At 41.3% G+C, this 16,867-nt stretch overlaps 1 protein-coding gene across 4 annotated transcripts in view; it reads right to left on the bottom strand.

The window, feature by feature from the left end:
• The window catches only part of BMX (BMX non-receptor tyrosine kinase), a 47,287-nt gene extending 37,132 nt beyond the window's left edge, over nt 1–10,155 (bottom strand). For all 4 annotated transcript variants that reach the window (XM_036839048.1, XM_036839050.1, XM_036839051.1 and 1 more), the window contains exons 1-3: nt 10,050–10,155; nt 2,247–2,393; nt 1,311–1,415 (exon numbers count right to left, since the gene is read on the bottom strand). In XM_036839048.1, the coding sequence (XP_036694943.1) occupies nt 1,311–1,415; nt 2,247–2,393; nt 10,050–10,052 (255 nt within the window). In that variant the 5' untranslated portion in view covers nt 10,053–10,155. The remainder of the gene's footprint in view (nt 1–1,310; nt 1,416–2,246; nt 2,394–10,049) is intronic.
• Between the last annotated feature and the right edge of the window lie 6,712 nt (nt 10,156–16,867).

Genomic DNA, 16,867 nt, shown 5'->3' with positions numbered 1-16,867 from the left:
CTAAATACCAACTAGTTTCTGGGCTCTTTCCTAGATAATTTAACATTTTAATTCCCTTTCAAGTCTATAAAAATATATGATTATGCCCACTTTGCAAATGAAGAAACAAACTCAGAGAGATGTTGAGAATGTTGTCTATGGTTACACAAATATAAGCAGTGGGGCTAGGAGCTCTGTGGTGTTCCAAAGCTCATGTTCTTTTGAGTATTCCATGCCGTGGTGATACTCATTTGAAGCATCTTCCATGAGCACACGCTCCTCCGGTTTTTCCCAATTGGGCAATGTTCTTTTTTCTTTTTTTTTTTTTTAAGTGGGAAGTATGGACTGTTCACTGACTGGATTATTTTATTTTATTTCATTTTTTGGCCACTGTTCCCTCATACTAGCACAGGGTAGTCTGACCATTGGAAGAACAGTCTGTCTGTCTCTAGAGCAGAAAGATAAGTGTTCCTGATATAATAAAAGTAGGGCAGGTGTTAGATCAAGTCACTCCCATGGGGTACTGTAGGCACCCTCTCCATAGGAGACCAGTGTTTGAAATACTTCAGGGTAAAATTCAAACTCCGTAGCGTGCTGTGCAAAGGCATTCATGATATGGCCCTGGCTACCTCTGCAGGCTCGTCTCTCACTCTTTCATGGGGCTGCTTAATTCTAAGCACCACCTGGATTTCTCCAAACATGCCATACTGTTTCACCTACCAGGGTCTTGACATCTGCTGTTTCTTTGGTTTCGCTGCCCTTCCTGTTTTTGCTGGGCTAAACTCCCATTGTCCTTCCCAACCTGAGTGTCACCTCCAACAGGAAATCTCCCTGACCTCTTGGAGTGAGAAGTGCAGCTTCTCCTTTCTGGGACACCATGGCTACGCTGCCACCTTCGTCTTAACACCCACCTCCCTGCATTATAATGCTCTGTAAATGCCTTGGGGACAGGGATGGCATTTTATTCCTGATAGCCTGCCTAGTACCTTGTAGCATATTGGAAATGCTCCACAATGTTTGATGAAAGAGATCATCAGACCCCAAGGCAAGTCAGACCACTAAGGCTTACACACTCATCTATCTTTCTCTCCCGCTAGGGAAGGCAGCTTGGTGGATAGAATTTTAGCAAACTGCCCCAATCCTATCTGGGGATGTTCCAAATTCAGAGAGAGGTTGAGAATGCTCTCTATGGTTACACAAATATAAGCACCTGCCATCGTCTTAATGAATCATTTAGCAACATCTTTCTTTATCCCCCCAATACTGAGTTCATAATAGAAAATATTAAAAGAAGAGCCATCCATCCAATGGAATGTTATCCCTCCCCTTACCTGAAATGGGTACTGTCTCTCCACGGGGGTCTGCTCCTCAAGATTTACTTTCTCCACACATCTGATTTTCTTAATCTCAATTGATCCTTTTCTGCTGCCTCTTTTCTGAATTAAAAGGAAAATATAAGATGCCTCACGTGATATACCGTGGTGCATAAAGAACAGAATCAAGTTAACGTTACACTTAGGAGGGAGATTGGGAGATGAGATGGGCACGTGAGAATCATTCCAATTATTCCATAATAGTCAAAATCCAATGATGAGAGAATATATTTTTCGAGTGTGGACATAAACTCCTCCAAAAGCAAGTCTTCAAGCAGCACTTAATTTTTTTTGATAATCTTGAAACACATTTCAAATCACCTGCCATATGGTTAATCTATTCAGGAAAATTAAGCATCTTCATCTTGTTTCAATTTTATGACAGTATTTCAGTATTTCTACTGTGATAGAATTCTCAGCTGCACAGAAATAGTCTTATTTCCAGCATTTGTTAAGACAGGGTTTCTCATCTTCAGCACTATTCGGGGCCAGATCATTCTTTGTGGCGGGGCCAGCCTGGGCACTGTAGGATGTTTAGCTGCATCCCTGGCCTCCACCCACTCGATGCCAGTAGCAGACTGCCCCCCTCCCCCAATGATGACAACCAAAAATGTCCCCAGCCATTGCCAAGTATCCTTTGGAGGGCAAAAATACCCCCAGTTGAGAACCACTGTTCTAAAGTTACAATTTGCCTTAGTAAAGTTAAGCAATGTTTGAAAATGCTTTATCTTGAATTAATTATAACTTGGCTAAGAAAAGACAATGTGATAAGTGAGTGCAAGTTGATTTTTACTGTGTTCGCTAAGAAACCTGATGTTTCCTTATATTAAGCACTTTGTGGAGACTTGAGAAAAATAAGTAGCATTAAAAACAATGAAATAAATAGGGTCTCACCATTTTGTCATATTCATAGTAGGAGAGGTTTGTTTTGGTCAAAACAAAAAGCCGCTCTTTGTAATTATTGGGTGACATTTTCTTCTTTTGCTGTGACCTTTTGAGAAGAAGTTCTTCTAGAATGGATTCTGTGTCCATATTGTCGTCCTAAATAAAATAAAATGATTAGAATGAATGTTGGCAGCATCTAGCTAGGTTGTCTTTTAGCTTTCATAATTTTTATTCAACTATTTCTCATTAACAGATAATATAAATAGTTTTTTAAAATTAGATTTAACAGTATAGAGGAAAATGCAATGAAGCAGGCTCTTAAACACACACATTCCTGCACTTTTTTCCTACTGCCTTGGCTTTGACGTGTTTAAATACGTTGATATTTTTATAGCATTTTATGCATTGTACTCATCTCCCACTTTGGATCATAAATTCACCATCTTCACACTACCTTCCAGACCACCATGTCAAAATTCTCCTCTTTCCTTAAACATTCTATGGACGTTTGTTGAATTGAAACGAATATCATCCAACTTTAAACAATCTGAACTCCAGACAGTTCACCATGTCTGAAGCAACTGATCAACTGAAACTTCTCTCCACTAATGTGGCCAATTGTTGGACCAAATTATCCAAACCACTGTGAGACTCTGATATTGTTGTAAATGACACCACAGTCTCTGAACATGATCAGATCTTTAGCATAAAGGACTTGGGTATAATTTTCACTATTTCTGAGCATAAAACATTTTCAAAAGCTATCAAAAGAGATTTAAAAGAACTGAAAGAATTGGTGCTTCATAAACTAAAAACACTCTTGCTTTTTCTTCCAAAACTGCATTAAACATTAAAAGTTAAGATATTTCTGGAAAATAAATGCCTTCTTTTTCTGGTTCCACTAAGACTGTTGCTTCAACCCTCTGTCTGATATCAGGTCTGGTAATGAAAAGGAATGCTAAGCAGTCGGCCACAAGAGACCAACTTCCTTATGTTCTTCTTTGCTTTGTGAAATCACATGGTTATTAGCAGTCAGATGCCCAATCATTACTATCTTTCTTTGTTTATTGATAATCTGAAGGTAATTAACTTTACTCACCTTAATTTCGATAGAGCTGAAGAAGTGTGCTTGTAGGTCTTTAACTCTCAAGCTCTAGGCAAAAAGTCACTGCTCTGAGACACCCCACTCATTTTCCCTCTGGCTATGCCAGGGTCATGCATTAACAAGAAGATATTTGCATCCTATTTATCACTTGATCAGGAAGCAGCCACACAGTCACTAATGGGCATGGCCCCAGAGTATGATGGGCCCACTATGGTAGGAGTGGAAGAAAGGGAGACTAAGAAACTCTGCTTGGCATTGAATAAACCATGGTCAGGCCCAGCCAGTTTCCCTCGTGACATAGGCCACACCACTGTAAAAATGGGAATCAAGCAAATCAGCTTTTATTATTTATCTACATAGATCAGGCAATTATTTATTAAAACCTCAAATGTTCTCCAAGGGCATTGTTCGTCTCCTAGGCAGAAGTAGTAGAAATCTTAGCCATTAAATATAATAAAGTCTTGGCCACTTTTTGCTTTGAATATTGTTTTATCTGGAAAAAAAGTATAATTCTTTTGTGAAAGTGGAATGGGTTTCTTTTTGAGCCCAATGAGTGCTATTCTCCATGGCCACTGGTTTCTTGGTCCTGGACTCAAAGATGAGGCAGAGATCAGGGCACAGTCAGCCCAGCCGGCCCTGGGAAGGCAGGGAGCACGCCTCCCTTCACCTTTGCCTCCGTGGTAACCTCTACGCACACGCCTGTTCAGATAAGATTATTTTCTACACCCGTAGTCTATGGCCGGAAGAGAATTTGCTTGAACACTTATTGAAACTCTGGAAGGTCTACTTTTTGTGAGTTAAAGTCCCCTTTGGAGGAGCCATATCACACTGGGCAGAGGTGTAGGGAACTTTTTGCCTTTTAAATTTCTCCATGAAAAAAATTAACTAACAAAGCAGAAAGAGAACACTGTGAAAACTCTTGTCAAATGTCTTTTACATCCACAGCTAAAACATTCCTCCTCAAAGCAGAGTGGTAGTTAAATAGATCTGGTTAGTTGAATACAAAGTTAACTTTTCAACATTTTTTTTCAGACGCTGAATCAATTTGTAACATTAAGAGCACTGTTTTAAAAACGCAAAGCCCAATGTCCAAGGTAGAGCACAGCCCTTCTCGTACTACATGATGATACACATGCTTCTTTGTTTAGAGAACTTGCACATTCATCACATGAAGAATGGTTTCTTGGGGAATTTTATCTCAAAAATTAATATGATGAGCCACAGAAACCACTGACAAATGAAATTCACAAAGTCGCTTCTGTATATTGAAGGGAAGAAGGACATTGAGTAGAAAGGAAGGTACCGAGTCCTCAAGAACATTTTCTAATAAATCTCCAAGAGTTTATACACATCGTTGCATCTAATGAAATATAATTTGTCAAATTTTAACAAAAATGTTTATTCCAAATCCTGCCCTTTGTGAATTTTTTGGCTTTCATTTTTAAAATCATATGTGATACATGTTTATTCGACAAAAGCAAGAACTACAGACAAGCAAAAGAAAACTGTTAACATTTTGGTGAACATACCTTTAGATTTTTTTCAAATTACACATGCAGGTGTTTATTTTCACAAAAATGAGTTCACATGCTGTGCATACGTGTCTGTAATCTATGGTTCTCATGTCACAAACACCTGGAGCCACCTGCCTCTGAGGTCCTTCAAAGTTCCGCTCCCTAAGCTGGACTCCAGCGCATCTTAACAAAGTTAAAGAACCCTGTTTTGATGACTCACACTTTTGTCATCTCCCGATCAGTTTCTTCTGAGACAGTACTTGGTTCCTGATCAAGTTTGGACCTGCCTTTCTCCTTCTACTTGCTTCTGTCCCTTCCTTGTACTTCCCTCTTCTCCTAGAGTAGCCTAGATTCTAAACTGAAGGCATGTCTATGGTGAGGACTAATTTTTAGAAATGGAACGTCTCTCGCCTTGTATTAGGACAATAAGTCAACAGGGCTCCAGGGCCACTGTTCACTCAACCGCCTGTCCAGTGACTAGCAAACTCGGCTCTGCCTACCCACATTTAAGGGAAATTCAGTTGGGAAGGTTTTTTTTTTTAAAAAAAAAAAACTAAACAAAATAAAATTCGATCTTAAAGCTAGAAACCAGAAATCTATTTCCATAGAGAAGCTGGTGCGATTTGGCTGGACACTCATATATCACTACCTACATAGAATAGATGCATCAATTTGCTTACCAAATAGCTCAGGCTGCCTATTTCCATAAACACATGAGACTAGAAAGATTAAAGTGCAGGGGAGGCCAAAAAAAAAAACCAAAAACTGTCAGAAATCAGTACAGTATTTTCTATAAGGAAGTCAGCAACCATTGTGTAACTTTTAAACATAAAAGGTGCATGCTAAATTAACCAGACTTGGAATCACTATGGTTACTTAGCATTTATAAGAAAACGATATCATGAGAGTAAGGAGTTCAAGCCTGCATATCTATTCAGCACACTTGGTGTTGGGCCTACAGTGTGCTTGAGTGACAATGAACGGGTTTGAGAGATGGTTTCAGTAGCTCAGGGATATGCAAGCTTGCTGACTTCTGGTAGCCTCAGAAGCCTTCGAAGAGGTGACAGGACTGCCACTCGTGGACTGTGTCACCCTGACCAAGCCCCTTCCGTGCTGTAAATGTTAGTTTTCTCACCTGTAAAATGAAACGGGTAACAGCTCTTTCACTTTATGTGACTTAAATGAGAAACTTTATGTGACTTAAATGAGAAACTTTATGTGAAAATACTGGGCACGCTATGGGTACCCATAATTTATTTATGATTAAAAGAGAAAAAGGTGGAGAGAAACAACTCAAGTTAGAGAGGAGTCCTTACTCTTTGCTACGAAAGGCCCGAGGAAGGAAAAGTTATTATTTTTCTTAAGATAATTGAGAAAGATATTATGGAAGGGAGGGCATTCAAATTGGACCTTGAAGGATGTAAGTGATCGCGGTGATGATAATCCTGGCTAACATTTAAGGAGGGCTCACCAAGTGCCAGGTGCTCTTTAAAGAACCTTAAAAAGATGCATTTGTTTACTGGTCACAACCGCCCTATGGGGTAGGCCATAAACAGCCCCATCCTGTGGGGTAAGTTGTAACAAAGCCCCCCTACGGGGTAGGTTGCAACATCATTCCCTGCTTACAGCTGATGACGCTGTCACAGATAAGTAAACCGCCCAGGCCGCACTGCAGGTGCGCAGGAGCTGGGGTCTGAATCCAGGCAGTCTAACTCCGTAGCCCATATTCATTTTATTTTATGTTGGAGAAATTTAAAAAAATTTTTAATTGAAGTATAGTTGATTTACAATATTATATTAGTTTCAGGTGTACAGCATACTGATTCAATATTTTTTTAGATTATATTCCTTTTAAAGTTATTACAAAACAATGGCTCTATTTCCCTGTGCTGTACAATATATCCTTGTTGCTTATCCATTCTTTTTTATTGAAGTATAGTTGATTTACAATATTGTGTTAGTTTCAGGTGTAGAGCACAGTGATTCGTATATATATATATATATATATATATATATATATATATATTCTTTTTCAGATTCTTTTCCCATATAGGTTATTACAGAATATTGAGTAGAGTTCCCTGTGCTATACAGTAGGTCCTTGTTGTTTATCTATTTTATATATAGTAGTGTGTATATGTTAATCCCAAACTCCAAGTGTATCCCTCCCTGCCCTTTCCCCTTTGGTAACCATAAGTTTGTTTTCTATGTCTGTGCCCAGCCCATATTCTTGACCACAACGCAGATGTTAGAGAAGGATATGCCAGCTGTGTAACGCTCCTAATCAGAGAAGGCTCTAACCTAAATGTAGGAAGGCAGCCACAGGGTATCAAAGGTGGTAGGAACCCTAGAAGTCATTTTAGAGATGCAACACTGAGCCCTGGCAGCCTAGGTGACTTAGCCAGAATCGCGACACTGTGACTAGAGAGACACAGCCCAGGGAGCCAGATTACTGGTGTCCTGCCTGGGACACTTGCCCACACCATCATGGCAATAAATACACTGAAAGAGATCTATGTGTTCAGCTAAATGTATGATAGCCTTGCTAAAGCCTGTGGTCTGGTAGAACTAGGCATAAATTTGAGCCTTACCAGATACACGCAAGGGAGCCTTTATTGGAAATATCAGAAAGACGTGACCTATAAATAATCTTTCAGCAGGAACCTCTAAAGCAGTGTTAAATAGCAAAACTCTAGCCCACGTTTTGAAAATAGGTAAGAACATACAACCTCAGAAGTTGGAATAAATTCTAAGTGGTGCAGAAGGGGAGCAGGAGTCAAGAAAGGAAGGGAGAAAGGTATGTATAGTTAATTGGGGCCATTGGATAGTTCCCTCAATTAAAATGTATGTTCCCTGACTGGCTCAGGATGGTGCCTTTAAAGCTTTATTTTTTAGAGTTGAGAGGTGAGGGTAGCAATTCCTTACCCCTTTATTTGATTTGGTTATCTTCCCTTACTTTACATATCATTTACCTAAGATTTTGATAGGTGTCAAGATATTAAAATAATACATGTGGTGGGAGGGCAGTGGAGCGGGGAGGGCGGGAAGGAAAGGGAAGACGCTCCAAGTGCGGACTGGGATGGGGGCTCCGAAAGCCAAAATGGTGGACCTGTGGCAAACTTGACCTTCAGATATTTGCCCAAGGCCAGGCCTGCCTACCTTCCTGCTAAATAACTGAACAAAATATGATGGTAAGTTAAACAGGAACAGAAAGCTTAACTCAGAATCAGGTCAAGTGGTTCAAAAATATAACTCTTAAGATGCTGGCCAAAGACAAATACCAGCTCCACAGAACCTGACAAATCCCCGTTTCATAGGACATTTTGCAGGCGAGAGAAAGTTACAGTTGATCTCGGCATGATACGGACAGAAATCCTTTAACATTGACACTTGAATCCAGCATTTTGAAACACCATACCTTGGTTGCTCCAAAATGAATTTATGGAAAGCACACATTTTAGGAAGCCATTTTTGCACAGAGAATGCCAATGCCCTTCCTGTTAGAGCTAAAATTTGCTTTTGGTGTGACGTTCATCCTCAGCGCCTCACAGAGCTTTGCTAAGCCCTCTCCTTCTCTTCAGCAGCCTCTTTCCTTCCGCTCACCCCCCCTGCCCAGCGCACCCCTCTGGGCACCTTCCTCAGAAGAAAAGCAAAAAGTGATAAATTCACATCCTAATGCCTCATGCTGAATTAGTTTAACACGTAGCACTGCTAAGGATACAGGTTGGTGTGGACAAAAGCACCAAGCTTTGGTGGGTTCAAATCCCTGCCCTGTCTCTATGCAACGCGGCATGTTACTTCACCCTGCTAAACCTCAGCTTCCCCATCTGTAAAGGGAGTAAAACAATAGCCACCTGAAAGGGTTATGAGGAGTCGAGAGAAAATGGCGGTACAATGCCTGGCACCCTAGTAGATGTTCCAGAAACCTGTACCCCTTCCCCTCATCACTCTGTAGGCAAAGTTTTTAAAAAGACCATAGCAAAGTTTAAAAGCTGGAGACAACGAGATGACATCAACGTAAAATTTTAGTCTTCACCCTCCTTCCCCCAGCCCCCTGGGGATAGGAGATACTGGGAGGGGAAGACTCCGCACGCCTTCTCTAGTCAACAAGCCCCTGCTCCGTGGCTCTGTTACAACCTTTCAATCCTGGGACTGGTTGCCTTAAAAGCAGTTTGACTGTGTATCTGTGCCACCGATTTCTACGAATCAGTACGTGGATGTTACTCCACGTGTGGCCCACGGACAGGCAGTAGCAGCCTACCCTGGGCGCTCGTTTGAAGTTCGTACTCTCAGATCCCACCCCAGCCCTAGTGCATCAGAATCTGCATTTTAGTGAGATACCCAGGTGACTTATGTGCACACGAGAGTTTGAAAAGCAATGACCTAGACCACATTATAGTTGTACTGCTTTTTAAATCCAATGAAACCATCATGGTCTGCGAGAACTTTCAAAATTCTATGTATGTGGCTGCAACTGTGTGTTCACCTCCCTCCCATCTTTCTACCTCCATCTAGAATACCCGCAGGCCCCTGACTTAGGGGGACTTCAGGAAGCTAAGAATAAATATTCGTAGCAAAAAAAAAACCATCATAAAGCACAGATAAATAAAAGAAGGCATGACTAACATTTCTTTGTCTTTTTGGGAGCAGTTACGAAGCCAATATGAAAAGTCACAGAAGGACCTATAATGGAAAATAATCTGAAAAAGGATAGATTTTTATATATATGTGTATATATATATGTATGACTGAATCACTTTACTGTACACCTGAAACTAACACAACACTCTAAATCGACTACACTTCAATTAAAAAAGTTAATAAAGGGGAAAAAAAGAAAAGTCCTCGAAGGGCAATGGCTTAAGAATAGTATGGAGAAAATCAGCAGAGGAATAGACACAAAGCTAGATCAAGCTGATGGTGATGTACACACAACCCGACAGATTCCCTGAACGAGATCTTGAGCTAGGAGGGAATTTCCAGTGACTCTTCTATAGCAGGCCCCCGAATGACATGGTCCCACCCAAAGCCCCCAGAGGAGCCCCAGCAATTTCACCTTCATAATTTTGCACTATTTTTCTTAAAGCACCCCCCTCCCCCCAAGTTTGTGAACTTCAGGCTCTACAACACCCAGATCCGAACCTATTTTCCTGTAGGACATGACACTGTAGAGCCACCTGCCCTTCCACGCACCATTTTGCCTGGCTCTGCTGCCCGGGTCCACGGCGGTGAGGTCGCTCTGCTCTTGTAGGGACACAGCCGCAGCTGTCCTCCTTCCAGCAGCCGCAAATTGCCTCACATTTTCCCGGCTGCTGGGTCAGAAATGGCTACATTACTCAGTGCCCCCCAAACGTTTATTGTCCTGCAAGGTCTTACACAATCCCACAGGAAACCGCGCTCAACGCTTAGCCAATACTTGTTGACCTGATTGAGCGCAACAAAAACGGAGACAAAAGCATATTTCATAAAGGTTCCAACTTTGATAACTACAGCTCCTGCTTTTCCCAGGCAGCTCTCGGGTACATGTGATAACCTGTCTTTGTTTGGAGAGTTCTGCACTGGAAAGGACGAGAAAACATCTCGGCAAAAGCCCGCTTGTGACGCTGACTTCTCTCACACGAGTCAGGAAACCATGAGGTAACGCCAAAGTGTGCAGAGAATAAGCAATGAAAACTTCAACTCAACACTGGACCGAGGGAGGTCAGAGAGGATATGAGAGAGAAGGACGATCAAATGATGGAAAAGGAGCACATTTCCACAGCTTAAATTAAGAAATCCAGAAATGGAAGAGAGATGGGTTTGGCTCACGTACCATGCACCAAGAGTGCAGTGAAAGAATGTGATTATCTTGACTGATTTATGATGATCACTCTAATGATTTATGACATCACAACTTTTAAATTTTATTTTTTATTAAAAAAGTTTTTTATTGAAGTATGCTTGATTTACAATGTTGTGTTAGTTTCAGGTGTACAACAAAGTGATTCAGTTATACATACATACATATATATTCTTTTTCCAATTCTTTTCCATTATGGTTTATTACAGGATATTGAATATAGTTCCCTGTGCTATACAGTAGGTCCTTGTTGTTTATCTGTCTTATATACAGTAGTGTGTATCTGTTCATCCCAAACTCCTAATTTATCCCTCCCCCCCTTTCCCCTAGGGTAACCATAAGTTTGTTTTCTATGTCTGTGAGTCACAATATCATGGCTTTATTCATTCTACCGTCTTCTCCAGTGCACACTGACTGTATGCAATCTGTAATAAGTCTAATGACTTATTTTAGGCTCAGCTATGGATGGCTGAGAAAATTAATCATCCTTTTGGCATGCATTGACACACTGTATTAGCTTATAAATTGTTGGCTACTTTAACTTATTTGTAAACGTCTGTGTTGTGATGAAATCTTGGGTGGGCAGAGGATGGTGAAGCCACTGACTTTCACAGAGGTATTCTTTTGAGTGGACACAGGATGAGCATCATTTCTTTTTTTTTTAACATCTTTATTGGAGTATAATTGCTTTACAATGGTGTGTTAGTTTCTGCTTTATAACAAAGTGAATCAGTTATACATATACATATGTTCCCATATCTCTTCCCTCTTGCTGAGCATCATTTCTATTCATTCATTCAGTCTTACTGAGAACCTACCATCTACCAAGCATTCTGTTAGGAGGTCTAGAGACACAGCAGTAAACAGAACGGCGGCAGCCCACATCTTCAGGAGGCTTCTGTCCAGTGGAGGAAGGACTACAAGTAAAGATTTAATTACAGTAGAGTGTCTGAAAAATAAATATTTCTATTTGAAACTGGAATTTGGGGAACGACAGAGTCCTTCAGAACAATTCAAAAGAGGAGAAATTACACCCTGATAGCAAATAAATCACTGGTGGATTCCACATAGGTCTCCATCCTCTAGGAATCAAGTAGGCAGTCATTCGAGAAATTGATGGTGAAGCAGAGTGACAGTGGCAAAGCAACTTGGCCAAATAAATTAATTCTACACTCTGCTAATTCACTACCTTTCCCACATGGCGATTTGTATTTACTCTGCTGTTTAAACATGGTAGCATGGCTGAAGATCAATTCTAGAATAAAAAGTCAGTTTAGGGGAGGAGAGGAGGACGTGGCAGAACGCTGAAAACACCTAGGCACGATCTCTTGGGATTCTCATCCCTTCTTGGGGCTTGAAACACTCAAGGGCAGCTGGGAGGAGTGGTTTCCTCTGAGTCAAAATGTCCCAGATTTATGTATTTATTGTATTCATTCACTTCCTCTGTGACTTCTCCGGAACTTTTCTTGGGCTCTGTATTTTCCATGTCTTCAGTCCAATTCTAACTTGTTGTGGCAACCTGCTATTTCCATTATGTGATTTAATTTGCTTGAATTATGGTCTGCGTTGTCACCTCTACCCAGGGAGACCCATTGGAATTTTCTCTGAGCTTCTCTGCGTGAGCTTTTAGCACGCAACAAGTTTGTGCAGGGCTGCAGCATGGGGTGATTTGGCTTCACGATGTAAACAAGCTTGTTCAGTTGGGAGCAGTAGTGCTTACATTTTTAGAACAAGAAAGAACCTGATAGGATCCATTGTGTGTGTGTGTGTGTGTGTGTGAGAGAGAGAGAGAGAGAGAGAGGGAGAGGGAGAGGGAGAGGGAGAGGGAGGGAGAGAGAATGTGTCTGTCTGTGTTTCTTCTGGCTTCGAGTGACGTCTATTTTTCTCTTAGTTTAAAATATTCATTTGACTCATGGCTTTAAACACCATCTATATACTTATCGTTCCAAATTTCAGCCAGGTCCTCTCCCCTGAATTCCTGACTTGTATTCGACTGTCAGTTTGTCCATCTATACTTGGAATAGCTAATAACCATGCCAAACGTAACATGTCCAAAGGTGACCTCCCGACTAACCCCACAAACCAGCTCCTCCTACAGGCTTTCCTTCTCAGCGAAGAGCAAATGTAGCCTTCCAGTTGCTCAGGCCAAAGAATGTGGAATCACCCTTGACTTTTACCCTTCTTTCACACCCAGCATCTGATCCATCACGAAATATGGTTAGCCATATTGTCAAAATATATCCCAAATTTGGCCACTTTTCACCACCTCTACTGCTACCTACTGGTCTAAGTTGCCACCATCCGTCATCTGGAATATTGTGCTCGCCTCCTGCCTGCTCTTCCTGCTTCCACACTTGCCGCCTGCTGTCTGTTCTCCACTGACTAGCCAGAATGATGCTTTCACGTGTAAGTCAAAGCTGGCCACTCCTCCCGTCTGAACTCTCCAATGGTTCCCCCTCTTCTGGTCCCCTAGTACTGTCTCTAACATCATCTTATGATTCTTCTACCTCACATTGCCACTCCTACAATATTCTGAGCACCACCTGCCCCAGGGCCTTTGCCCAGGCTGTTTCCTTTACTTGGCAAACCATCACAGACATCTGACTGGTTTGTTTCCTCATCTCCAGGCTCTGCTTCAAATGGCATCTTCCTAATGAGCCCTACCTAGACCATCTTGTTACTACCACACCTCGCTCCACCCAGCACTCCCAATCTCCCTTACTCTGCTCTACTTTTTATTTTTTTCATAGCACCTAACACCTTAAAACTGACTACATAATTTAGTTATTTATTACCTTTAATATCTGTCTCTCCTCCCTGAGGGGTAAGCCCACAAGGGCTCTGATAGCTTCTCTCTGCAGCCTGAGCTTTTTTCATGGGGATCTCTTCACTGGAGGCGTCACTCCGTCACCTCCTGCTCTCATGTCTCCTGGTGCTGAAATAATCTACTTGGAGGTTGGGATCTGATGTGAATAGTTTACACTTACTGGAATCAAAGATGAATGTGTCATCTCTCCTAAGGATGCTTGCATATTAAACCTCAGGTTCAATGGTGGAACCTGAGGTTTTTCTTCACGAAAGGAGATTGTGAGTGGAGGGTGAGGGTGGACACAGAAAGGTTTGTTTTTTGTTTGTTTGTTTGTTTTTCTTTTTTCTTTTTTTTTTTGGCCATGCTGCACGGCTTATGGGATCTTAGTTCCCTGACCAGGGATCAGACCTTGGCCCTTGGCCGTGAGGGACCGCCAGGGAATTCCCTGTTGTGTGGTTTTGTTGTGCCCTTTCCCGACATCCATGAAATCTTTACACAGACTGTTGGCATTTTATCAATTTCACTCCTGTTTTCTAGTGGAAGGTAAGGATTTGAGGTCTAGATGGGGTTGGCAAACTATTTCCACCACCTGTTTTGAGAAATAAGATTTATTGGAGTGCAGCCACGGTCATCCGTTCACGTATTGGGTGAGGCTGCCCTTCTCCAGCAGCAGAGTTGAGTCGTTGCGACAGAGGCCATATGCCCACAAAGTCTCAAATATTTACTGTCTGGCCTACATAGAAAAAATTTGCCAACTCATGCTCTAGAAGAATCCTGCCAGCTGTGGAAGTGACCTAGTAGCTTGGAATTTAGCTCAACAGCTCAATTCAATAGATCTTCACTGAACTGTATTGTGTACAAGGTGCCAGTTGGAAGCAAAGGAAGTAGGCAAAGGGGAGATCTTTATGGAGCCCTTCCAGCTACGATTCCCACTTCGATTCAAATGATTTTTTCCCAAAACTTTATTATGAATAATTTCAAAATACAGAAAAGTTTTTAAAAAGTATGGTGAACACCCAAACAGCACTAGATTCTACAATTACATTTTATTATATCTGCTTTGTCATCTATCTGTTTATCCACCCTCTATCCATCCATCAGTCCCCCTTATTGGTATTACTACTATTACTGTTATTATTTGCTGCATTCAAAGTAAGTCACAGACATCAGTGGACTTCATACGTGAACACCTCAGAGTACATGACATCAACTGGAGGATAATTCAAATTAGCCTTTTATTTTATTTATTTTTAGTTATTTTCTTTTTATTGGAGTATAATTGCTTTACAATATTGTATTAGTTTCTGCTGTACAATGAAGTGAATCAGCTATATGTATATCTATATCCCCTCCCTCTTGGACCTCCCTCCCACCCCACACCCCATCCCACCCATCTAGGCCATCACAGAGCACCGAGCTGAGCTCCCTGTGCTATACAGCAGGTTCCCACTAGCTAGCTATTTTACACATGGTAATGTATTTATGTCAAACCTAATCTCCCAATTCATCCCACCCTCCCCTTCCCACCCTGTGTCCATACGTCTGTTCTCTACGTCTGCCTTTCTATTCCTACCCTGCAAATAGGTTCATCTGTGACATTTTTCTAGATTCCGCATATATGCGTTAATGTACGATATTTGTTTTTTAGCCTTTTAATTTAACTCCGACCCTGTGATCTTGAAAGCAGCCTTCATTTGGCCAGAAGACACAGTCTTACACAAGCTGAAAACTGAGAAAGGTTATCAGGATAACTGAGGTAAGTATCATTCACCTACATTTCTCCATTTCCCTGGTTCAGAGATGAATCGGCCTTTCAGGGCTGAGCATGTTTTGCATGTGATGAATTCTAGGAAAGTTCTGTGGCTCAAAAGAGAGGGTCATAAGCTATTCTTTTCTGGCACGCTGCCAAAAACCCATGGGAAAGACAATTACGTGTTTCATGCACTGGTTGATCACATGTAGCCTCTGGGTCAGAACCCTGGCCGATGGACCAGACCACATCCATGCAGATTGCTCTCACGAGGGTGGAAACAGGAGTCACGTATACACATCTTTTCTGGATATTTTTGGATGTCCTCGACCACAAGCACATTAATGCCCTTCATAAATGAATGTTTACAAAATAATCAGTCCCTTACTTGGAGACATTTCCTGGGTCCAGAGAGTCTGAATCCCTAATATGGAATATTCTAAAGATATCTGTCATTTTATGAACAGCAGTTACCATGCCCTGGGAGGCAAATTACCGAAACCTGATCAATCTGCAAGAAAGATTTTTTTTTAAGAAAGATTTTTTGAGTTGACTGCTTGAAGGAGAAAAAAAATTGCAAATGATGAAATGTATAAGATGTCCATATATTTCTATAAAGTATATTTTTGAGAAGAAAGTCAGTCAGTCATCCAGGAGAAGAAAATAAAATTTTGGAATGAGAAAGGAAAACAGGTCACATAAAATATGTTGATAACATGAGTGTCTTCAAGGATAACGGTGTTACTGGGAATCACTGAGCGATTGATGGCGTATCTACACGCTCATATATCCAGCTGCCTATTTAGCATCTCCAACTGGATGGCAAATGACAGTGTGAAAAGCACTCAAATCTCCATGTATGAAGTCACATTTCTCATCTCAAAAGCCAGCCTTGTTACAGTGAAACATTACATGCTGCATATTCCCTTTGTAAAAATTTGCCCCCCACCTTTGTTTTTCCTCATTTTAAGTCTTCTAGCTTTTCAGGTCTGCTCTTTTTTTCCCTTTTTTTCTGCAGCAGCCCACAAACAGACTTCCCTGCCTTACCCTGACAATGCACGCCCTTGGACTTAGCTTCTCCCCATGACTGGCTTCCCAAAGTCAAGAAGGAAGGGAAGCTCTTCTGCCTGTTTCAGTTTCAGAGGTGGAGGGGATTCTGAGTCCCAGGGAAGGTTCTGAAAAGGTGATAAGCTGAAAGCATCCTCAAGAGTATGGCAAGTCCAATATAGAAGTGGGTAAAAATGCACAGCGATGCCATTCTCTCCTGTTTTCTTGTATTAGGAAGCTGTCCTTCTAAATGCTACATGTAACAGAGGAAACTTTCAGGACACCTGTGCTTCAGAGGTTACTGCTCTGGCCAGTGGGACGCAACATTTCATCTGTCAAGTCTAGTTTAATAAATTTTTATCTTACTGGATGGCTGCTCGCCTTGCTACTAACACTTAAATGAACAGATCCGCTTTCTGAAAGGGTAAAATTTTTTTTTAACATCTTTATTGGAGTATAATTGCTTTACAATGGTGTGTTAGTCTCTGCTTTATAACAGAGTGGATCAGCTCTACATATACATATATCCACATATCTCTTCCCTCTTGTGTCTCCCTCCCTCCCAC

This window comes from Balaenoptera musculus, chromosome X (assembly GCF_009873245.2).
Source record: "Balaenoptera musculus isolate JJ_BM4_2016_0621 chromosome X, mBalMus1.pri.v3, whole genome shotgun sequence".
Taxonomy (NCBI): domain Eukaryota; kingdom Metazoa; phylum Chordata; class Mammalia; order Artiodactyla; family Balaenopteridae; genus Balaenoptera; species Balaenoptera musculus.
Note: the sequence above shows the minus strand (reverse complement) of the source record. Positions and strands in the feature narration are given on the sequence as shown.